The 24,179-nt window shown below is 40.4% G+C and overlaps 2 protein-coding genes across 2 annotated transcripts in view; one reads left to right on the top strand and one right to left on the bottom strand.

The window, feature by feature from the left end:
- Positions 1–1,739: 1,739 nt before the first annotated feature.
- On the bottom strand, positions 1,740–18,800 carry C3H12orf40 (chromosome 3 C12orf40 homolog). Its single transcript, XM_054399969.1, has 13 exons — positions 18,647–18,800; positions 14,734–14,789; positions 13,035–13,150; positions 12,005–12,166; positions 11,231–11,297; positions 9,077–9,277; positions 5,990–6,096; positions 5,125–5,642; positions 4,819–4,891; positions 4,105–4,174; positions 3,526–3,592; positions 2,769–2,851; positions 1,740–2,360 (listed from the first exon to the last, which is right to left on the bottom strand). The coding sequence occupies exons 1-13, from the start codon at positions 18,798–18,800 to the stop codon at positions 1,740–1,742; spliced, it is 2,295 nt and encodes a 764-aa protein (XP_054255944.1).
- Positions 18,801–19,539: 739 nt separating this feature from the next.
- ABCD2 (ATP binding cassette subfamily D member 2) overlaps positions 19,540–24,179 on the top strand; it is a 35,583-nt gene continuing 30,943 nt past the window's right edge. The window contains exons 1-2 of the mRNA XM_054399682.1: positions 19,540–20,460; positions 21,840–22,020. Coding sequence (XP_054255657.1) covers positions 19,540–20,460; positions 21,840–22,020 — 1,102 coding nt within the window. The remainder of the gene's footprint in view (positions 20,461–21,839; positions 22,021–24,179) is intronic.

Raw genomic sequence — 24,179 nt, forward strand, 5'->3', positions numbered from 1 at the left:
GGGACTGCTGGGAAAGAACATGCCTTACAGATACCCTAATTCAGGCCACCAGGGCTGTTACTGGTGTGGCACAATCTGAATGGGCTTCGTAACACTGAATGAACTGTCCCTTGCAAACCACCAGTAATGGCTGAGCTTCCAGCAAACCACAGCTGTTCAAGTAAATTATAACTCCTGTGAAGATGATGAACATTGCAGTTTCAGGTAAAAAAATTACCAAGGAGCTCACTATGGCAATAAATTAAGGTAACGTAAAAAAAGAAAATCTGCTTATGCCAAGCCTTAGGAAGCAGACAGTGAGTTGGCCAAATGTTACCCATTTCAGAAGTCCAGCTGTGCAAACCACTTCCCATGTGGGCAATTTATATACACAAAAGACAATGCTGTTTTCTTCCAAGTCCTGAGATGCTATTTTTAAAATGGCATAGCTGTAAACTTGCAAACTATTGACTAATACCTTTTAAAAATGGCTCAACTTCAACAATGAAAGCCATCAGAAAACACAGGCACTGGTTCAGTGATGAGAACAACGAGAATGGCAATGGGTCTCACCTAGGCTGAGTGACACACATTCCTTCATCTGCAAAACTTTCTATTACACAATGTAGAAATAAAAGAAACCAACCTGGTGGGAATAAGTGCATTGAATCTTTTGAAAGGTGTCTCCAAGGGAGAAACCACCACATATTAACCTTGTAAAAGCAAATCTCCTGTGTTCTTTAAGGAATAGTCTTCAGCATAGCTTATGCACAAGCTCCTTTGTAATGAACAGGATCCCTGTACACAGTCAACTGGCTAACACCAGTTTATACACACATATCCTTTTATACACACACAAGAGATAGATAGAGACTAGATATAGATTCAGATACAGATATATATGATCTAGATACAGATATCAGATATAGATATAGATACAGGTATAGATATAAAAGGTGTACATATATATAAGTAGAAGCCAGTAACAGAGTGAGTCTGCCTGCCACCTTTACTAGGAACTTTTTTAGAACAAATGAATATAACCTAGAAATCATATTATCAGAAACCTTTATTTGTTGTGATTTGATACTGCAAACAAATATTGAAATGAAGAAGAAAGCATTTCAGATTTTCACTCTGTAGGCAAAATACAGTAACACATAAAAGAATTGTGAGTAATAACAGCCAGAGAATGAATCAATAGATCTGCGATGAAAGGAAAATTAAGGTTTTCTTTGTTTTGTAAAACTTAATAAATTAGTTCTTTTTAAATTACATTCTCTTCTGTGTGTGCAGGTGTAAATTTTCTGTGGTTTACCATATTTGTATTTAGCAGAAACATATGGCAAAGGCTAGTTTGTCTGTTAAAAATGGATAAGAATGAGATAGTAGTTCTGAACTAAGAGCCACATCAAATAAATTTTGAAGTGAAACAGTCTTTCTGCTACCTTCAAGAGTGGCAAAGTCAATCTCAAACTACAGAACCCTATGGATATATGGTGTGAATGCAATCTAATTCCTAAGGTTTATAGTTACTAGACTATCGTAACATTCTATGTTAACAGTTGGAGATTTATAGAAAAACAGCGAGTGATAGCTGTAGGTAGATAGAGATTCACAGTTAATCATAATTTAAAGCAAAGAAAGAGTGAAAGACTATTTTGTCTAACTAGGCTAGAAAAATCACTATGTGCCAATTAAATGAAACACACTGAAAACAGGATGGAACATCTGTATTCCTTACATGACATTCTAGTTGGTCACTGCTTGTCTCTCTCCTTCATAGTATCAATGTAATTCAGCACCTCTAGAGTCCTTCTGCCGGCCAAGCTCAGATACTCAGCTTCAGAAGCAAACACTTCTATTCCTGGCGCGCTGCCCATGCCCACAGGCTGCTGATCCTCATGGGCTCGCATTTCGTGCCCTCTGGTGGTACCTGCAATGCTGGGAGGAGGGGCCCGCCCTGGACTGCAGGCAGAGGGGAGGGATCTCCCACAGCTGCACACCTGCATGGTACCACACTGGGTGGCGACATCCACTTTCCTCACTTCTGTAACAGAGCTCTCAGTCTGCGACCAAACATCACGCCAGGTACTGTGAGTGACATGCACTCTTTTAAGGGCTTGGTGTAATGAGATGCCCTCAGATGGGGCAGTGTGGGTTTTATTTTCCTCCTTTGTGGCACATGAAATAGAGACTTTCTCCTGGAGATGGCTTGCTTCCTCTGTAGTCAAAATATTGCTGGGTTGGAGAGGCACAGTTCTGGTGTGAGAGGTCCTGGGGGGTTCTGTGTTTGCTGAGGCTGAGACTAGGCTGGCATCTGTCTTCAAGGACTGATCATTCAAATATTCTTTCTTCGTGGCTGTGTCTTCCACTTCAGACTGTTTGAACAGGATTGACTGAATGTCATCATTTAAATAGTTCAATTATTAAGGACTAACTAATGACTAAATTAATGAAATAAACAGAAAGACCAGAGCTGTCTGGGTTTTGGCTCTATAGGGGTTTTATTTGTTCTTTCTCCAAGGGTGTGCTCCTAATATTTGTTGTAGAAGATGTGGGTAAGATCTTTCCACAGTCATGTTATTGTAATTCCATAATATGAAGATACCAGACCACGTATCTGTTAAACTACTTAAGAAAATTCACAGCTAATCTTTTCTTGTCTTCCTCACACATGGGACAAAACCATAAATAAGATTCCAGCTATGTCAACCCTTAGATGCGCTCAGACATATAGATATTATTCAGGTGAACCCCTGTAAACCCATAAAGGGTCAAGTACTCACTCTCTCAGGACTACAGCTGAAACAGCTCTCTGTTTGCCTTGAATTGTAGATGGGGTAGTGGCTGCTGTGTGATGACTCCACACCTAATAAACAAGATGAAAAGGAAAGAAAGGGTTTTCCCCCCCAAAATTCTCCAAACATTCAACTCTCAAGTACAGTGTGTAGAATTAAACATTACTATTTCTGATGCAGTTTTAAGATACAGTTTAAAGAATGAAGTGTTAGTGATGCCAATCTAGTTCTTGGTAATAGCCAGTTCTTCTCCTCTGAGGACAACACACCATAACAGAAAGTGTGAGATGCGTGCCCTAGAGATTCAGATCTGCTGTTTATCAGCAGCAGAACAGTGCTATCCAAAAGGAAGAAAGACTCTGCAATCTTGTGTTCAGATTAATAGTCTAGACCTTTCTCAGGGCTTTTTTTTTTTTTAGCAGTTACCATATTAGAGATGGCCTTCCAGTTTAGGGTACAACTTTGAAGGAAGTGGGACAATGAAAAATACATCTGTAACACTCACCACAGAGAAGTTAACCTGAATTTACCTCTTCAAGGAAAAGCAAACATGGATAGTTCTTAACTATCTGGTAACACTAGTCATCTTTATATGGTGCTGTGTGAACCGAAAACACAATCCCTCATCAAAAGTAAGATCCTAAAAAAGATCCAGACACTTCTGCCTGGCTTTAAAAGTAACTTTCAGTTACATATAGAGAAAAATCCATTTTTTTAAGATTAATAACATGTGAATGTTACTAACCCTTCTGCATCTTGTGAAGCTTTGAAGTCATTCCAAACACAGACTTTTTCTCTTGTGCTGTTGTGAACTTTTAAAAATAATGAAGTGTTAATAGTGGGATTTCACTGGATCAGTACCTTGGGTTAAGTGAGGAACATTCAGTTTCTGTATTACACAAATGTAAAAAAACCCATAGCAATGCTGTATGTACCTGAGTAAATTCTGCTGGCAAAATATCTACAAGATTTTTTATATGTATATTGACGTAAAGCTCCTTTATAATACTGAAGGGTCCTGCACACCATATCAGAGCATTGCCTGCAGAATCCAATCCTAAGGGTTAATGAGTAACTTAATGTATTTTGGGCATCAGCTTAGGTGTGTCAGTTATGGGCTCTCTATCTGAACCACTAAACTGGAAGCTGTTCTTTCTGGACTCCATATATAAAACATGACAGAAAAGAAGCTTCCACAGAAGTTGATTCAGTGAAGCTAAACTGAGTTTCTGGCTGTTGTAGACACTCCTTCTCCACATCAAATGAGTGATGCAAACAGTAGGGTTGGGGGGTGTGTGTGTGGAAATTCTCTTTACAAAGTTACCTCTTCAAATGAAAAGAGCTGGTTCAGTCTCCAAGCTGGTTCTTTTGATTCTTTCACAGACTCATCGTGACTGAAGGGTACAAACACAGCATTCTCTGGTAAGTGATTTCTCCTCCTGTAGTTTTATTATCTTTATGAATTACAGTGGGTTTTTTGGTGACTTCTTTTCTCTTTAATTTTTATTTTGGTCTTCAGCAACCATTAAATGCTTCCACTATTGAGATAATTGAATTTATTTTTGAACCTGAGATTTCACACCAATTATGTGTTTTTCACAAACTTCACTTCTGTTGAAATGCAAAATACAGTATGAGAGATGACAGAAGAAATTGCTATTTTGTAAAATGGAAGGTGTCTTTGATAAAACCATCCATTGTTAAAACATGGGGCACTTACATATGCTAACTTCAACCCAGGGAAAACACTAACTTCCTCTGTAGCCAGTGGAAGGAGACAGGGTCCTTGAGAAGGCAACTCAGAGCAACAGCTTAGCTTCAGAGACTCAAAATTTTCCCACAAAGCCGTCTTTCTCTAGTGCTTGTGATAGGACAATGGTTTATTCACATTATTCACTGCTATTTTCACAGGGAAAACTTGGGTCATCAGTAATTCTGTTTAGAATTTTGCCTTCATGTCCACTTAGGAGGATTTCTTTAATTCAGCAAGGTCACTGCAGGTATCACCAGTTACCAGACTAATTTCTATGGAACTCACCTTTTGTTTCTTGAATAGATCTGCCCATTCTCCTTTACATTAATCTGCTGATCATGGCGATAAGCAAATGTCTCTAAAATAAAAAGTAACCCTTGATTTAAAATGCAATTTCACAAATGCAATTTGAAAACAAATGACTCTGTCAATCTTTAAAAATAACTTAAATAACAGAATCTTAAATTAAATTAAATTACTACATCCTGGCATGGTTTTGGCCAGGGCAGACACATCTCTGGTTATAAAAACAGATGTCTTTAAAAGGAGAATAAACCACAGAATTTATGACCTTAAATTACCAGCACACACCAAGTTTTTCAAGGTTTGCAGGTTTTTCTTTCTTTTCAGAGGCTGTGACGTAGTGCTGTCCCTCATGACAGTCCTGCAGGTGGTGAAGATCAACAGTTTTCTTGTCACTTGCACTTGAGATGTTACTTTTAAGCAAAACTTGTTCTGGAGCTGTAAAAATGCCTTCAAGGTGTCTGTCTACAAAGTGGTTTTTTGGATTGATTGCAGGATAAGCCTCTCTAGTATGACATAGATAATTTCTGTTGGTCATGTGATGTCTATCATCAGGATCAACCAAAAAAATGGCAGTGTTGCTTTCGTTAACAAAAGGATTGAAATGCTTTGTGGAAGGACTATTATGGATTAGTTGGCTCTCATCTTCAAACAGTGCCAGAAAGGAACAATCATTTCCATCATGGGGAGCTTTCGCAGTTTCTTTCACAACATCAAATACTGGTTCTTTTAATCCTTCACTGGTTTCTGATTCGTTACTGGTCATTATCACTGGATTTTTCCTGGCAGAATTCACATAGACTAGCCTGGAGGTGGGGGGTTGAGGTGGAAGTGGGGTAGAAAATTAAAAACAGTCTGCTCAGTACATAAAAAAGGCAGAATACTAACTGCTAAGACAAAAAATTATGATAACTGGATGATAAAAATCTCAAAGACTTTATTGCTCATAAAAATTGCATTTGTCCCAAATGTACATTATTCCATCTGAAAAAATGTCCTGTATTTTATTTCCACTTTATAGTGGAAAATATAATGGGGTTGAATTAAAGGGAGGCTTTTTTGTTATGCCTCCAAACATACAAATACATGGAGCACATCCTCCTGAGTAGGGAAATATGATTTACAAAATCAGCCACAGCATGTCACTGCCTACCTATGCAATGGCTTAAACACGTCCTGAGGCACTGTATCAGACTTTTTCAAAATACATTGACTTGGAGGTTTTGTAATCCAAGTGTCCTGATCAGAACTATTTCCTGTCTGAGAAAACAGTAGAAGATGTCAAACTCTGATTAAACAGTTAAAGTGTTTTAAAAACATTTAAGATTGGCTTTGCAAACAATATACATGCTTTCCCACAATTTTTACTTCTTTTTATCTCTACAGTAGAAGCCTAAAACTCCTCACAGCCCAGATGAATTCTGCATAACCCATACTTTTCCATGTTTGCCTTTCACTGTTAATACGCAAACTGTCCGTTTAGCACGGCATCCTCCCATAGTATGAACAAGCTTGGATAGACTGTAACAAGCTGAGGTGCCACTGAAGATCACATAATCATAGAGAGCTGTTCCAGAAGGAACCCCAAGAGTTATCTAGTCCAACGTGCTCAAAGCAGGGTCAGCTACAAGGTTAGGCCAGACTGTTCAGAATTGTTCAGGACTGAGATTCCACAGCCTGCTTAGATGGCATCTTCTGGTGCTTAGCTACAATATCTTTTTTCCTATGCAAACATTATGTCCAATGTCAAAACTTGCAAGTTTTACTTCTTGCCATTTCACTGTACACGTATGTCTCTGTCCCATCTGTACCTGTTTAGACAGTGGGAGACAGCAATTAGTTCACCCAACACTCCTATAGCCTTTCCTTTCCCAGGCTATGAAAGCCCTCTTCTCTCAGTCTCTCCACATTCATCATATGCTCTGATTCCCTAACAATTTTTGTGGCCCTTCGCTGTTCTTGTTGAAGTTTGTTGATCTCTCTCTTGAACTGGACACAGCATTTCAGTTGTGTTCTCACATCTGCTGCTTAGAGGAAATAGTCACTTGCCTTTGACTGCTGGGTGTGCTCTAACATAGCTCTTTTTGTGGTTGGCCTTTGCTGCTATAAGGGCAGCCTGCTGGCTCACATACAATTTGTTGTCCACCAGCACCCGCAAGTCATTCTCTGCCAAATTGCTGCCTACTCAACCAATCTCCACCTGCACTGATGTATGGAGCTATTTGTCCCAAGGTGCAGAGCTTTATACTTCTCCATGCCAAATGCTATGAAGTTCCTGGTAGCCTTCTCCCTTTCAAATCCTTCTGAGTAGTAGCCTTGCTACTGTAATGACCACTCTGCCAATTTGGTGTCATGCATGAACCTGTTGAGGTGCTGAGGATACAATCTGTCCAGTTGTCCAACTCTTTAATTAAGAGGTTACTGGACTGGGTATCAACCTCTGAGGATCTCTGACATTTCTGACCTGTGGTCAACTAGACTTCAGCCAACAGGCAACTACTTTGATCACAATGGTAACAGCCATATTTTTACCCATCTTATTGTCCACTCATCTTGTTGATATCTCCCCACTTTGGCTAACAGGATCCTGCAGGAAACCTTTTCAAAAGTCTTCATAAAGTCGAGGTAAATAATACCTGCTGCTGTTCCTTTATTCACAGAGCTCATAATTTCATCATAGAAGGCAAACAGATTCATCAAGCACAGTGTGGCCTTGGTAAATTTATATAATGGCTGTTCCCAGTCACCTTTTTGTTCTTCATGTACCTTGCAATACCCTCTGGGAGGTCTAGCTCCATAATCCTTTCAGGGACAGAAGCTAAATGATACTTCCCCAAATCATGCTTACATTTTTGCATTTGTGTATTTCCTGATCACTGTAGCCTTTCAAAGATGATAGACATCTGCCCTGCAGTGATATCATGCAAATCCCTCAATATGTACCCTGTGCAGTCCCATGTATTTCTTTATTTACTAAGGATTCCTCAGTATTCTTTTTGTGCCACTCTCCCTCAAACTCTCTATGGAGACCAAAGATATCCCAGAGAGCAGACTCCGTCAGAAAAGCCTAAAGCAGTGTCTTGAGTGCCTAAGCCCTTCCCATGTCCTTTGTTACTAGGTCTCAGCTTTATTTAGCTGTGAACAGCATTTTCCTTGGGTTTCTTTTCCTGATGACATACTTGTAGAAAGTCCTTTCTGCCTTTCTCACCCATTGTGAGTTTCAGCTATGACTATTCTAAAGTCACCCACCCACTTCAAGCTTGGGGGATGCCTCTGTATTCTTCCTGGGTTGCCCATCCCTCCTTCCACGACTGCTTTTTCTATTCAAACTCAGTCAGGAGTTCCATGATACAGCCAAACGGACCTTCAAGACCTAATTGTTATCTTGCACGTTGAAATGGACTGTCCTCGTATTTTGAAAACATCTTTCTTGGGCTCCTTTTTCCTTCAGGTCAGCTTCCAGTGGGTTTCTACCTACCCATTCCTTGAATAACCTGACATCTACCCTTCTGAAGCCCTGACATACTCCTTCCTCACTTACCTCAAGACTTTGAAACACCATAGTGATTCTTGTGGAATTAATTATATTATTTTCAATAAATAATATATTTTCTAAAAATGAAGCATATTGTGTTTGCTATTACTTTTCTAAAGATTATTCTTTTAAGAACCCCAAAGTTAACAAAAATAAAAACTAGTAACATGCATCAAAACAAATAACCTTCAATCATGCCTTAAACTTAACTTGAGTTAAACAGGCTCCTTTTTGGAGCACTGAGAATACCATAAGAACTTCATGAGACACTGCATGATTACAAATTAAGTCTCAGTGATCACCTAGGATCATAAGATACCCAGTTATACTAATTGTACTTAAATGTGAAAAGCTGTAGTTATAACATATTTTTATATACATTTCAGCTTTCTTTAACCAACTTTACAAGCCAGAAACAAAAGAAAGCCATCAGTGTGTGACTAATTCTCTGCAAAGATTAGCAATATTGAGAGATCAGTGAACAAAAGCTCAAGTTAACTATATTTCACAAGAAAAGAATATTAAAAGAAATATAAATTAAAAGAAAAATATCTGTATACATAGAATATTCATCACTACCAGTCCTCAAGAAGTGTTTGCAGAATCACACAGATTATTCATAATTATCTTCATCATTACACTAATTCTCACTAATGAGAGTTAGTTTAAAATAATTCTGTGGAAATGACAAAATATTTATCAAACCTGGTTTTGCTGCTTCTCTTCACATATCTGTTCTGAAGTGCTGCCCATTAGGTTTGTGTTGAAATTTTCTTCTGAAAGTTGTGTACAGTCAGAGGACCAAAACCCAGAAGAGGACAAAGGACAAGCACTAAAACTTCTTGCTATGTTGTCTCCATGTTCCATACTAGAGTTATCATACTTTAATTCTGTTACTTGTGATAACTAGACAAAACATAACAGATATTTTATTTATTTAAAACTGTTTTGATGCAAGCATAACACTCACAGTAATCAAACCTTTCTATGCCTTTTACTTCTCTGCACATACACCACATACAAGAGAAAATTTTCTTGCATTCTGAGATGATGATTTCTTGAAAAACATGAGACAATTGAAGAGCTTATTTCAGGGAAACACATAAATATCTACTTAAGTTGAAGCATGCACACACATGATACCCTGAGGAGAGATGAATAATAAATACATTCTTAACTTTAGATGTGTGGGTAAATGATCTCATGACTTGGTTCTTGAGTAGTAAAATGAAAAATATTTTACCTCATTGAGGAGAGAACTCCAGCATATCACAATACCAACAATGCTAAGAAGCTGCATGAAAAAGATGCCTTCTTCCCTGGACTAAGGGATGAGATTTTTGGTCCACAAACCCAACCTCACCACACAGGTTGAAAGCTCTTGGTGTTACGGGATATGGTTTAGAACCAAACTTGGTAGCAGTAGATAGTGGTTGGCCACAGTAACCTTAAAGGTCTTTTCCAGTGGAAACAATTCTATGATTCCATTTCAAGCGGATCAGAACACAAGGAGACATTTGAAAGCAAAATGCTAGAAATATCACTGTATCGACAGCAACATGGAAGTAATGTCTGTAATCCAGCTTACCCAGTGAAAGCAGCACAAACTACTAATGGAGTGCAAACGCCTTGTGCAAAATCTTTACCACCAAAGTGTAAGTTTTCAGAAAGATGAAAATTATTAACTTTATTGCCCCTCTTTCTGCTTAATAAAGTGGTTAAGTGTTAGTTACTTAAACTGGAAATACTTCAACTTATGAATATTTTTAAATAGTTCTTTGCAACATAAAGGCCTTAGACTTTATTTTTTGATCCATAAATTAAATTAGCTTTCTGTAAGCTCACACTGTATTATCCTGTGTTTTGATGAACAGATGTAATTTAGCGAAGTATACAAGCAAAGGCTAAGGAGAAATTTAGCTATCATTTTGATCTGTTATGTCTGGTCAAACTAAATCTGAAATATGTTATTTCTGTCTTTAAGGAACAGAGCCATAAGGGAAGGCTGACTTAATATGTTATCCAAAAAAGTGGTGGTCTTGGTGAAACACATTAGGTGGCTACACTTTTAACCCATACTAAGTATTTCTTCCCGACTCAAAAGAAAGGGACTTCTAACACCAGAAAAACATCTGTGTTTCTCACTCCAGGAAACCATACTTTGGAAATATGATTGGGCCAAGAACATACAGACCAATACTGTGCCAGCATCTTTTGCAAGCATCTTTTCTGCAAAGTCCCATTGAATATGAACAGCAGGAGTCAGTGGAGAAAGTCTGAGTAACCTAAACTAAGTGTCTTCTGACACATTTATTAACTTGAGTAGGACTTTTTTGTTTGTTTAGTGGGGTTTTTACGCAAGAGTGGAATGGGTCATTAAAAAAAAAAAAAGCCTAAATTCCATCTAGAGGATGTTTTTTACAGTAACCCCAGTAGGTATATGGGCTTTCTCAGTTGTATCCACTGAGACTCGTACTTAGGTTCCTCTTCACGAGTCACATCTGTCTATGCTTCCCACATTTCATCATTTCACATTTCTACCTAATATTTTTAATTTACCTGCTGTTGGTCTCAGCCTTTCCCATAATCTTTGTCTTTTGTGACTAGCTTAGAGCACAGATATTCTTAAATATTTTGGAAAATGTCTAAAATAAGGTGATCCCTTCATAAATATGTAAAAAATAGCATCAATAAATACAAAATACAACTGGCAAATTACATTATTAATATAGCCTTAGAGTGGAAGACTTCACGTGTTTCAGTATCCATGAAATTTGGTCACTTTTTGAAAAATCATTTTAAAAGTATAGTCATTGCTGCATGTTTTTAGCTTTATATCAGTGAGAACAATAAACTTACATGGTGCTGATATTTTACTTTCTCTGCCAGATGCTGCCTTCTGCTGTCCAATACTTGCTTTTGTAATCTTGTAAAATGAATAAAAACAGCCCATGAAATAAAAGATAAAATATTTAAAAGACTAAAAACATTCTTTCAAAATAATTTAGGAATATTTTCCCACACATCTTAAAAAAACCTGATTTCTAAGCAGTTATGAGCAGCCAGTGTGAGTCAATCACTTTAGGGTGTCTGAAGTTGGACAGGAAAACAGTTTAAGTGGAAAATGCTGTTTGAGACCAATCTGTGAGATAAACTTAGAGTATGTACCTGACATGAGCAAAGAAACATTGCATTAAAAAAAAATCTCTGCCTTATGTAAGTGTTTTTTCTTAGAATGTGTTCATTTCTCATAGTAAGAGTATCACTGGAATGCCAGGACTGATTTTGAAACTTCACAGAATCACAGAATCAACAAGGTTGGAAAAGACCTCAATGATCATCAAAGTCCAACCTGTCACCCAAGACCTCATGACAACTAAACGATGTCACCAAGTGCCACATCCAATCCCCTCTTGAACACCTCCAGGGATGGTGACTCCACCACCTCCCTGGGCAGCACATTCCAACGTCTAACAACTCTCTCCGTGAAGAACTTTCTCGTCACCTCGAGCCTAAACTTCCCCCGGCACAGCTTGAAACTTCATCTTAGAATGGTATATTTATGTTTACTTCCCCAAAAACCTTTTCCAGAATTTTGTTATAACTTAACTACTGCCTATTTGATACAAGTACCTGTTCTGGATGTCATCCAAGTTTGACATATGCGGTGTATGTTGTGGTGATGCAGGAAGCTCTATGTTGTGCCTCCTAACAGGCACTTTTGCACGTTCAGTGATACCAATGTAGACTGGTTTCCTCATATTCTCTGCAATGAAAGTATTTGGAATGTCAGTGCTGGGCTTGGAGAGAACTCTGAGCTTCCTGAATTTTCACTAATGTACAAAAGCTGTTGGCTTTGGTTTCTTAACCTGTTTAAAACCATACTTTTTGCTGTTGCTGTTTTCTTCTTATTAGCACTGCAAGAGCTCTGTTCTAAATAGCATTATATTAAAAAATAATTTATGGTCAGCTGCTCTGTGTAGACAGGCTCTGTTGCCCTCCTGCATCACTTTCTAATCTTTCTGAACATAGGACAACAGATTCAAACCATCACATCTGGTTTATGAATATGTCACAAAAGATAAGAATAGAATTGTTTAGGTTGGAAAAGACCTTTAAGACCATAGAGTCCAACTGTTAACCCATCCACCAAGTCCACCACTAAACCACATCACAAAACACCTCATCTACATGAAGAATTAGGACTCAAGTTCTAGGGACGTCTTCATAGGAGTTTAATGGTGGATTTTAAGAACAATACTTTGGGTATGATTGACAGACTACTTCAAATGCCTCCCAAAAGTTATGAAAAAGGAAGTGCAATACAAATGGGTCATTCAATGGCAAAGGGAAAAAAAGAAATGTATGCAGGGTAAAATTAATAAACAGAAAGAGGAAGGTGCACAAGTGTACAAGTCTTTAAAGGTGAAGTAGGCAGTAGCCAAGGTTATTTGATTTCTCTTTTTACTCTTGACTTTTCATTCAATCATAGGTTTTTGCATTTACTTACCTTTTCTTATTTTAAAAATAAAAGAGCACATATTTGAGCATTAAGTGTTAAATAGAAGAACAAACTAAAATACTAGCAGCAGGAGTTAAGGATAATTGATTGTGTTAACTGTGAAGTCAGAAGACTGTTGCACTAAACTCACTGGTGGTGTGCTTTATCTGGTCAACAACATACAGACTGAGGAGATCTAAACTGGCTGCTGAACTTTTAGGAGATGATACTCCCAGAAGCTTCATCTTTGACTTAATCTTCTTCTTTTCAAAGAATTCCTAAATTTTTTAAAAGAGAAAGTAAGTTTTTGACAGAAGCTTCAACATGTTAGCAGCATATATAATTCTTTTGAAATTAGCATGCAAGACCTAGTAAATGAATCCTAATAATAAAAGCACATGATTAAATCTCTCTGAATTCTCATACTGCCTACTGTTATTTATTTTATTGCTTAAAAAAAGACTGCAAATATAATTTGTTCATATGCTAAATAAATCACTGTTCTCTTAAACACATATCAAAACACTTCAAGGAAAAAGTCTCACAAAAATTTAAACTTGGGCTTTTTATGCATCTTACAAGCTGGTAGGCAAAAAAGTCAGCAAGATTACATGCATGTGGCCATCTATAATGACACAAAGAGTTTATATTTCTCCAAATTTGTCTTTCTTGACATAGAAGATGGTCTTCTGTCAGACAAAAAAAAAGAGAAAGTGAGAAAGAGAAAAGAGAGAAAGAAAGAAAAGAAAGGGGAAAAAAGAAAAGAAAGAGAAAAAGAAGGAAAGTAAGAAAGAAGGGGAAAAAAGAAAGAAGGAAAAAGGAAGAAAGAAGGAACAGTTTGAATTTTCTTCTCTATCGCTATAACTATCTTCTTTTAGTGCTTTCTCTTTCCTGTTTGAAATGTCTTCTGCTATGCCAGGGATAAATTTGATTCTATTATTAATAGAATTACTTTCAGATTAAAAATACAAATAAGCTGCCCTATTTTTGCAAATGTAAAGTACTTTTTGTAAAGTACTTCAATGAGCCTAACATTCTTATATGCAGCCCAGAAAAATAGTTTCTGTGTGTGTGTGTTAGGCTAGCTGACCCATGAGGTTATCATTGTGAGGCTTCAAGCAATCCCGTGTCAGCACATACCAACAAAATATAGTAACAGAAGTAATTCAGTAATAATTAAATTGGGCACATTCATTCATTTATTCATTCATTCATGCCATCTCCCACTCTCTCCTCTTCCTGATAGAATTTAGTGTGGCAAAGCTAGAACAAGACTACTGTCCTCAAAGTTACAGTCAGGCAAACACATTACAAGTTATGCTACAGTTTTGAGTCTCTCTCCAAACATTTTGAAAGTTTTTCCTAAGTGAATCAACTAAAGCATTGATATAACAATACAAAATCCAAGATTGCAGAATCACAGAATGCATCAGGCTGGAAGGGACCCTCAAAGGTCATCTTGTCCAGCCCCCCTGCAATGAGCAGGGATATCTCCAACTAGATCAGGTTGTTCAGGGCCCCAGCAAGTTTGACCTTGAATGTCTCTAGGGAAGGGGCCTCAAGCACATCTCTGGGCAACCTGTTCCAGTATCTCATCACTCTCACTGTAAAGAACTTCCTCCTTATGTCTAACCTAAATCTAGTAACGTTCTTCTTTGTCCTATTGCTACAAGCCCTTATACACAGTCCTTCTTCAGCCTTCCTGTAGGTCCCTCTCAGATATTGAAATGCAGCTATAACGTCTGCCCTGAGCCTTCTTTCCTCCAGTCTGAACAGCCCCAACTTTCTCAGCCTGTCATCATAGGAGAGGAGAGATGCTCCAGTCCTCTGATCGTTCCTCAAGAAGGCTAGAACTGTTTACCTTTTGTTTTCTCCGTTCCTGCTGTAACATTATTCTGCTCCTGAAAGAGGCAAATAATTATTGTTCTAATTGTAATAGTATAATCTTGATTCATAGTTTGAAAATACATTAGAAGGGATGAAAACTTCAGGTAGTATAATCAACATATCTCTATCGAAGTCACTTTGACTGATCTTGGTGTTCTCAAGTAAGGCTATGACCATGTTCTATCTTAGGGCTACAAAACACACTGAACATTCCAAAGAAAAAGCTTTTAGACATTTGACCAGTAATACAATACTTAATCAATTCTTAATTTCTTAAAACATTATGAGAAATCTTTGTCAATACGTTTATCTTAATTTTGTCATGCTGCAACATAGTAATAAAACTATATTAGCAAACAAAGGTGCACCATGCAAGATTCTACCTTTTGCGACTTGACAGAATACCACAAACATTTTATTAACAAGGAATCCTAACAGATAATTAACAGCAGCAGAAAGCAGCAGTTATTTGCTAGTGCTAAGTGAGTGCAATACTCCTGCATGCTGCTTTTCCTTACTGACAGAACAGTATAATAGACAAGAATTTAGAACAAAGTTATGGTGGGTGGACTTTTTCCAGACTTGTCGGTCTTCCTTTCCCCCTGCTTTACACAGGCAACTTTCAGAAACCTCATTTTGCTGGAAAGACTTCCAGATGGGGAAAGTATTCCTTTAGTTTGATTCTGCATAGAGTCAGGATGATTACAAAACTGTGTTTAGCAAAGCTACTTTCAAATGTCTGACAAAATCTGTGGGGTTTAAATTTCTAGTAGATAAGTAGATGGCACAGCACCTAAAGAAACTGAATATTATAATTTTCTCTGAGCCATTACAAACTGATTATTTTAATATTTCAGTGAATCTAAATAACTAAACATCTTTTTCCCTTACAGGTGATCACTGCAATTAGTGAGAGCATGAGGAAAGGCCCAGGCAGGAAAGCCTCACCCAGCCCCAGGTTGTGGAGAGATATGAGGCCCATATGTGGCCTACCATGCCTGGAACCTGTGTGCCTTCACAGAGTCTGGCTCAGGGCAGGGGGACACAGGGCTGTCACACACACTGTGCTCTGCTGGTCTGTGAGGGCTCACTAGACCTGAAACACACGAGGAGACCCCAGGGGCTGTCACACACGCCATGGCTGTGCCCAGTCAGCCGGGGAAAATTCAGGCTGTCAGACACACCATGGCTATGCCTGGTCTGTGATGTAATTTTGCCTCAGCATGGAAGCCTTTGAAGAGTTTCACTCACCGGCTGCCCCCGACCCAGTTCATTTTCTGCTGCTGAGTAAGGAGGATGTGCTGCCCTGTGTGATGCTAGGGATGGAGAGGTGAGGCAGGGATGGTTTGCTGCCTTCCAACAGGGCCACAGGGTCGTGCTGCAGGGCCCCTCTCTGGGAGTGCCAGGGCAACTGCTCTCCCATGGCCCTAGGCTGCCCAGTGCTGGCAGAAGAGAAAGAGAGGGTGGTATAGGGACAGGAGAAGGAAGCAGCCAGCCAAGTGGGGCAAGCTGATGGGGTGATGCTTTGTTACTGCCAGCCTTCCTCTACTACTTGCATTTCCATAGAGGTTGGTAGAAGCCATTGTCCTTTTGCAAGGGAATTAAAAGCCTCTTCCTGTCCCAGGTAAATCTAATTCACAGTTATTGAAGTGGGTCACACAACTGTTGTTTTGTATTTCAGGTCCAGCTTGTCACTGCTGCAATAAATTTTAGGGCAAGAAGAAAGAACCTTCCTCCTAATTCTGCTCTCCTCAGGTACTTAAGCTCCTCTTACTCTTCCTTCACACTTATTGGTTCCTATATTCAGGAAATACACCTAAGTTATTTTATTTTTGATGAAAATTAACCACATGACTAAAAGAGGAGATAACCCCCCAGATATTCATTGATTCATAGAATGATTTGGGTTGGAAGGGACCTTAAAGATATCTAGTTGCAACCCCCCTACCATTAGCAGGGACACCTTCCACCAGACCAGGTTTCTCAAGGCCTCATCCAACCTGGCCTTGAATACCTCCAGGGAGGGGGCATCCACGACCTTCCTGGCAATCTGTTCCAGTGTCTCACCACCCTCATTGAAAAGAATTTCTTCCTAATATTTAGTCTAAGTCCATTCTGCTCAATCTTCAGTCCATTCTCTCTCATCACAACAAGCCCTTGCAAAAGGTTTCTTCCTGGCTTTCTTGCAGGCTGCTATAATGCCTGGTTCTAATATCAAAATCCCCCCAGCTCCATTGCCTTAATTACTCAAACTTACCCGTTGCGCTTACCTACAGAAGTTTTAAACTAGAGTCAGTAGAAATTATGGAGTTAACAGAACACTGAACGCTACAGCAGTATTATTGCAGCTTTGGTAATTATTTTTCCGGTAATACTGAGAAATTTTATTACGACTAAATGTAGTAAAATTGCTGCCTTCACCATTAAAAATGAAAAATCTGCCACTTAAGGCCCTGTTCCATGAAGAGGATTTTGTGCACAGATTATAGAGCAGCAACTGCTCTGCAGTTTGACAGAGCAAAACTCTCTAGGCAGCAAGACCAGAAGAAAGCATGTATTTAAAATAAGTTTAGGCTTTTCTGCATGCTTTCAAAAGAAAATATATTGACTGAAACACTGCATCGTTGGATGTGCTTTACTTAAATGTTCCCACAAATCTGACTGTGGGGTGTATGTCTGCACTTACCAAAATTTCACTCCTCCAGGATCTTGTGAAGTGAAAGGCCAGCAGATATGCAGAACCAAAGAGATCTGTGAACTTTCCCCTTGGTAAGAAAATGCTAATTGAATATTGCAAATTGAATATTGCAAATAACTGTGGTTTGGCACAATCTAAGAGTATGCTGTGATACACACCAGCCAGAATAGGAAGCATCCAACTGGAGATCACGATTAAGAAATAATGACCCCTAAGCAAAGAAATTTCCTAGCCACTGTATCTTGTCACTCATTGTGTGCTGAAAAATACATTTTACTGACAAAAATAAACTACATTGAAACCAGACCTACCTACTAACTGAATGTTAACTGTGTCTGTACCACCCTGGGTCAGACTTTGACAACATTTTCCTAGTTTTGCATTGTGTATTTAAAATAAAAAAGCTAGAAGGACTGCTATCCAGATCTCTAGCTTGTTCTCACTGGCAGCAAGTCTTCTCCACGTACCTGCCAAACCCACTGTGAACACGATTCGTGCAACCTCCTGTGAAGAAGTGAGAAATAGATCTTACTTGGTCTTGTCTTGCTGGCCTTATTTTACTGGGCTTCTCAGAAGGCATCTGAATGTTTAGGTAAGTGATGCCTGTTTTTTAAAAGCAAAGCCCTCTCTCAAATCAAAGATATTATTTCTTCATCCTGAAGCTTGTGTTGCTACCATTGCACTCTGTCCAAAGAAGGATGTTCTGTAACAGTAATGTGACTTGAATTAACCCTGTGTATGCTGAATTACAGCGAGGCATGTGGCCTCGGTCCATTTTTAGAGGACGGCTGGACTCTTCAGCCCTCCTGTAAATGCCTAGTAACACATTTTTTAAATTTGCTTTAACACACACCTCCTAAGGTAACGCTTTACCATACACTAGCTGATGCAATTACCTCACCACTTCATTTTCAGTGTGAAAGGACCCAAAGTATTTTATTAAGTACTCAGATTCTCCCGCTGTAATTTCAAATACAGTACCTTTTACAAACAAGCAAGTGGAAATAAATCAGAAAAACGAGAAAATAAAGCAGCTAAACAACTGCCTTTATTGTTAACTTCTTAGTGCGAATTTAACCTGGTTTTGCTGTAGGGACCCCGATAATTATTTCTGGGTTGTTTTCGGCTAATAATGCTGCATGAGCATAACACCAGCTTCCTTTCGATGAGAGGACAGGAAATAAATTACGCGTATTTTCAAAGCGCGGCCCCGGAGACGCCGTGCTGCCCGGGTCCCTCCCGCAGCCGTCTGGCCAGATTCCCGACCCGAGGTGGCCCCTCAGCCGCCGGCCCCGGCTAAGCGCTGCCTCTGCTCGCACCCTGCGCCCCACCCGCAGCGACATTACAGCCCCCTCGCGCCGGGAGAGGGCTCGGGCGACCGCCGGGGATGACGCCATGTCCCAGCGCTGCTGGGACTACCGCCGGTCCTGACTTCTCTCCGTCCCATCCCAGTCCCATCCTAGTCCCTTCCCGTCATCCGCCCTCCCCCTCGCCCCCCCGCACCGCTGGCGAGCCAGGGGCCGGAGGCGGTGCCTGCTCCGCAGGGCAGGCGGAAGGAAAGGGACAGCCGAAGCCTGAGGCGAGCTGGGCCGACCTCCGGGATTCCGCCGTGCAGCAGGGCCGAGCTCTGGGGGATCAACGCTGGGGCTGCGTCCGAGCTCTGAAGGACCTGCCGTGAACCCGAAGCCGAGCGCTGAGGGACCCGCTGTGAACCCGAGGCCGGGCGCTGAGGGACCCGCAACGCTGTTGCCACCTCTGCCGCGCCGTGAGTAAGCGCCCGTGGCCCAGAGCCGGGCCACTGCCGGTGCCGGTGCCGCCCCGCGCGGCGTAGCCAATGGTGGTCGGCGGGGCGGGCTGCACGGCGCCGGGCTGCGTTGTGCAACGCGCCGCGCTTTGAAGGCGACCGTCACCCCTTGCAGGCAGGGTTCAGTCGGCAGCTGTCACGGCGGGGCGGCCGGCGGTGAGCCGACTTTCCTGAGCTCTTTCCGTCCCATCCTAGTCCCATCCTAATCCCTTCTTAGTCCCTTCCCGACATCCGCCCCCGCTGGAACCAACGGGAAGCGGTGCCTGCGGCGGGGCAGGATGACACACATGCTGTATGCGGCCGCCCGGCGGGTGCAATGGAGCAGGACGAGCGTCGCGAAGAGGGCTGCGTGCCTGCTGGCTGCGGCGTATGGACTCAGAATCCTCTATCCCATCATCCGCAGGCGCGTGAAGCGGGCAGGCTGCAAAGGCGGCTCGCAGGATACTGTCCGGGCTGAACCGCGCCGCACCGACAGCCAGGGCAGAACCTCCCCGGCTGTGGACGCAGAATTTTTCAAGCAGCTGCTGGAACTTCGTAAGTTATTCTTTCCAAAGCTGTTGAGCGGCGAGCTGGGCTTGCTTTGCCTGCACTCAGTCGCTCTGGTTTCCAGGACCTTCCTCTCCATCTATGTGGCCTCCCTCGATGGGAAGATTGTGAAAAGCATCGTGGGAAAAAAGCCTAGGAGCTTTGTCTTCAATTTAATGAAGTGGTTGATGATTGCAATCCCAGCCACTTTCGTGAACAGCACCATACGGTACCTGGAGTGCAAGCTGGCCCTTGCTTTCCGTACGCGCCTGGTAGATCGTGCCTATGAGACCTACTTTACCAACCAAACTTACTACAGAGTCATCAGCATGGATGGGCGGCTGGCCAACCCTGACCAGTCCCTCACTGAGGATATCATGATGTTCTCACAGTCTATGGCTCATCTCTACTCCAACCTCACCAAGCCCATCCTGGATGTCATGGTGACCTCCTACACCCTCATCCGCTCAGCTCGGTCCCGGGGAGCTAACCCAGTCGGGTCCACGGTCCTGGCTGGGCTTGTTGTCTACGCTACAGCCTGCGTGCTTAAAGCCTGCTCACCCAGGTTTGGCAAGCTGGTAGCTGAGGAGGCTCACAAGAAAGGCTATTTGCGCTTCATGCATTCACGCATCATTGCCAATGTGGAAGAGATCGCCTTTTACCGAGGGCACAAGGTAAGGAGAAGAAAAATCAGAGGGTGCTGGGGTCGCTTCTGCAGTGCCGAAGCCAACCCACAGTTCCTCTGCTGCCCTCCCCTAGCACTTCGGGTTCCTCTTGACATTTGAACCTGTTTACAGATAGCACTTCCCGTTTCTTCGAAAAATGCCGCCTCACAGGCTGTGTCTGGGGGGAGCAGACCATAGTTCCCTTGTGCTCTGACAATGTTCCTGTTTTGCAGCTGGATCCTGTGCTTCTCTAGAAAGCTAATTTCCGTTACTGTTCTTCTCCCACTTAACTTTTCCAGGCTATTTCATTTTGGGTTGTTTTGGTTGTTTTGTTTGTTTTTTTGTGTTTTTTTTTCACCCATGTTTATGAACTACCAGATTTAATGCTGCAGAAGGAGCAACCAGGGCACACCAAAAGGTCTGTGGAAAACTGTGATAGCACAGAGAGCACTACAACCTTTGACACTTTACAAAGATAAGCAAAGATGTAGTCATCAGTCTTAAAATAGCTTAAGTACAGTACTACCATCAGTCAGTTACATAAACTAATGGCATGTTTTAAAGCCACCTTCTTAAGAAACTCTTCGTATTTTTAGTAGAAGTGAATTTTGATTGTAACACCTCTCAGACACGATTTGGAAAAAATGTTGTTTCATGTAAGGTGAAAATGAAAGCTGGAAACCAGTGTGAAGTATTACTTTTTCAGTCTAAGCAGTGATTATGTAATGTAAATGGTTTATTTTGGTAGAAGCAATCAGAAGGTGCCTATAGTAATGTTTTAAGTGCAGCTAAATAAACATTTTTTTTAGTTCCCACATAAACTGGCTTGAACTGAGTGCACTGTATCATATTGTCATGTGACTGTCTGTGACCTGTTAAACCTCTTGGGATAGTTGTTTCTTCTCCAGACTGCTTGCAAAACACAAGCAGCATTGCATTTCAGCGATCAGCTCTTCAGCTTTGAGTCATTGGAGATAATTGATCCCCAAACACTTTCCAGTATGAGGAGTTTCAATTGCTGTGAAACTGCAGCTGCAGCTGTATTAGAAGGGTGTGGAATGAATTTTATTTTGATTGTTAGAATCAGCTGTTGTGACTGCCTCATATGTTATTCTTCTATATATCAGAGATATTAACAGAGCTGAAAACCTGCCACTGTGCAATTGAGGGATGATGACGTAAATAAGAACTAGGCCCACGAACTTCCAGAAAGCTGTGCACTTTTGATGTGAGAGGGCATCACTTCAAAAGTAAAGTGCCATGCAGCAGATGTGACTTGGAAGTTGCAGCTCTGGGTACCTGATTATTTCAAGCATGTATGTGAACGTGTCTTGTATGATACATGCATCTTTTTTGCGTTGTATTAATGTTGGTTTTTTTAATTGTAGGTAGAATTGAGGCAACTGCAGAAAAGCTACAAGGCTTTGGCAGATCAAATGAATCTCATTTTTTCCAAACGTTTATGGTACATCATGATAGAGCAGTTCCTGATGAAGTATGTCTGGAGTGGCTGTGGTATGATTATGGTTGCTGTGCCCATCATCACTGCAACAGGATTTGCAGATGGCGGTAATACCTTTTCTTTCTTAATTTCTAAATATTTATTTAAAGTTGCATCCTCAAAAGACTGTACTTACCCTGAATGCCATTCCTATTTATTTATTATTTGCAGTCTTTATTACAGCCTCTGTGTCTTGTGCGTAACTTTCAAGTATAGGAAGTTAGATGAGGAAAGAGCAATGCAGAAGATTCAGCTTTGAACATGAGCCTAATAAACAGCATAAATTCAGGATTCAGAGGATGCACATGTCACATGAGATTATAATGATAATTGCAGGCCTTTTTCATTGGTGACTGTTGAGACAGCAGGCTATTTGCAGCATCTCCTAGAGTACTTATCAGCTTACATGAACCATAGTGCAATTACAGGTAATTATTCCCTTATGTGTTTACCTGTTAGGAGCTGCTGTTTTTCCCTGACTACCTGGGAGATGAGAAGGTGAAATTCACATTCCAGGCTTGGATGGTATTATTTCTGACATCCTATCACAACTTTCCAGGAAGTGAAATGAGACTCAAGTAGGGTTATTGCAGATGGTATTAAAAAAAAAAAAAAGGCAGAAAGAAAGGTAGTTAAGGAGGGGTAGTGAAAGACAAGAAGGGAAGTTTGCCTCAACAGTCTTCCCTTGTGTACAATTAGAATCACAGAATATATTACAAATTGAAGCTTGGTTTGACCTACAGGATTTCATACAGCTCCAACATGCTTTAGTTTACTTGCAATTGTGTCAGCGTGTTCAGATGGGTTTTCAGCTGTCTGATCTGCTGGCCATCATATGTCTTAGAATGGCACTGTCTCAGGACCCTGGCTGGCATCCTGTAACAGCTTCAAAAGTACCAGGAGGTACTGTTCCAAACAGAGTAATTTGTACAAAGCCATTTTACCTCACAATGAAGGTTATTAGCATGACAGAAAAAGTGACAAGAGTCTTTATTCTAAGATGGGATTGAGAACAGTCAAGAAGAAGATTGTTTAAGCACACGTTGTAAATATGCCATTGGTATTACGACATGAAAAAAAAATTAATGCTAAACTAAATAACATGAGTATTTTTTTGATAAATAGTTTTCAAATGTGAGAGAAAAGAAAGACACAGGGATGGCTTATGCTGTAAAGCAGAATATTTGCCACTAGTGACCTAAACTGTTAAAAGCATAGGTCATCTTATGGTAAGCTGTGGCATATCATACTGATAGATCACAAACATAATACTGACAAATCAACACTGTCAGGACCACTTCTAAGTAGAGCAGATACTCAGAGAATCAAGAAAACAGTTCTTCTTACCTCAGCAGGGTGGATTGCAAGTTTGTTCATATCTGAAGGAAGAGATAGTGGATCTGTTACTTTAGGATAAACCACCAGAATTAGAGAAGGACTGGTACCATGACCAGGTCTGTGACCAAAAGTATAAAGCAATGAATTCTGTACAGTTCTTCAGAGGGAGGAAAATTTAAAATAAATGCAATGAAAAAGAAAAAAAGAATCTTCTTTGACAGTGACGTTTCTGCCTGAGATTTGCTAATTCTGTTATATATTTCAGGAAAGAAATTAACTGGCAAAGCCAAGATTCTGTATTGTTTTTGTATTAAACTATTGGTGTTCCGTTATGTTGTGTCTCTTGTCAGTTTCTGTAAAGTAGCTATTTTTGGATGCAAGTCTTTGATTTCTCTAGACACAGTGAACACTTACCTTTGTTTATAAAACAAGTATGACTATTAAATATATAAATTATGTTGAAAAAGGAAATGTAATGTTCTGGATGGAGCAGACACAGTCTTTCTGCCCTGTTAAAACTCACCATTTCAAACGCAGGAGGCCAGTGATATGAAAAAAAATTGACAAATACTTCAAGGAAAATAATCTTGGGGTGTTAGGCATGTAATATAAGACCTTGTATTTTGGAACAGTGAAATCATAGAAACATATAATTGCTCTGGTTGGAAGAGACCTTTGAGATCGTTGAGGTCAGCTGTTAACCCAGCACTTCCAGGTCACCACTAAAGTGTGTCCTTCAGCTAGCCTGAGTGCTGGAATTCTGCATTTACATAGAGGAGGAGTGCTGTGATTGTGTAGCTAAACATATCTGATGCCAGACAGTTACTCACGAAGTAAAAAAAAATGTTGCTTGCTACACTCTTGCATTGCTTGACTTAGCCCATAAAAT

Source organism: Indicator indicator, chromosome 3 (assembly GCF_027791375.1).
Source record: "Indicator indicator isolate 239-I01 chromosome 3, UM_Iind_1.1, whole genome shotgun sequence".
NCBI lineage: Eukaryota > Metazoa > Chordata > Aves > Piciformes > Indicatoridae > Indicator > Indicator indicator.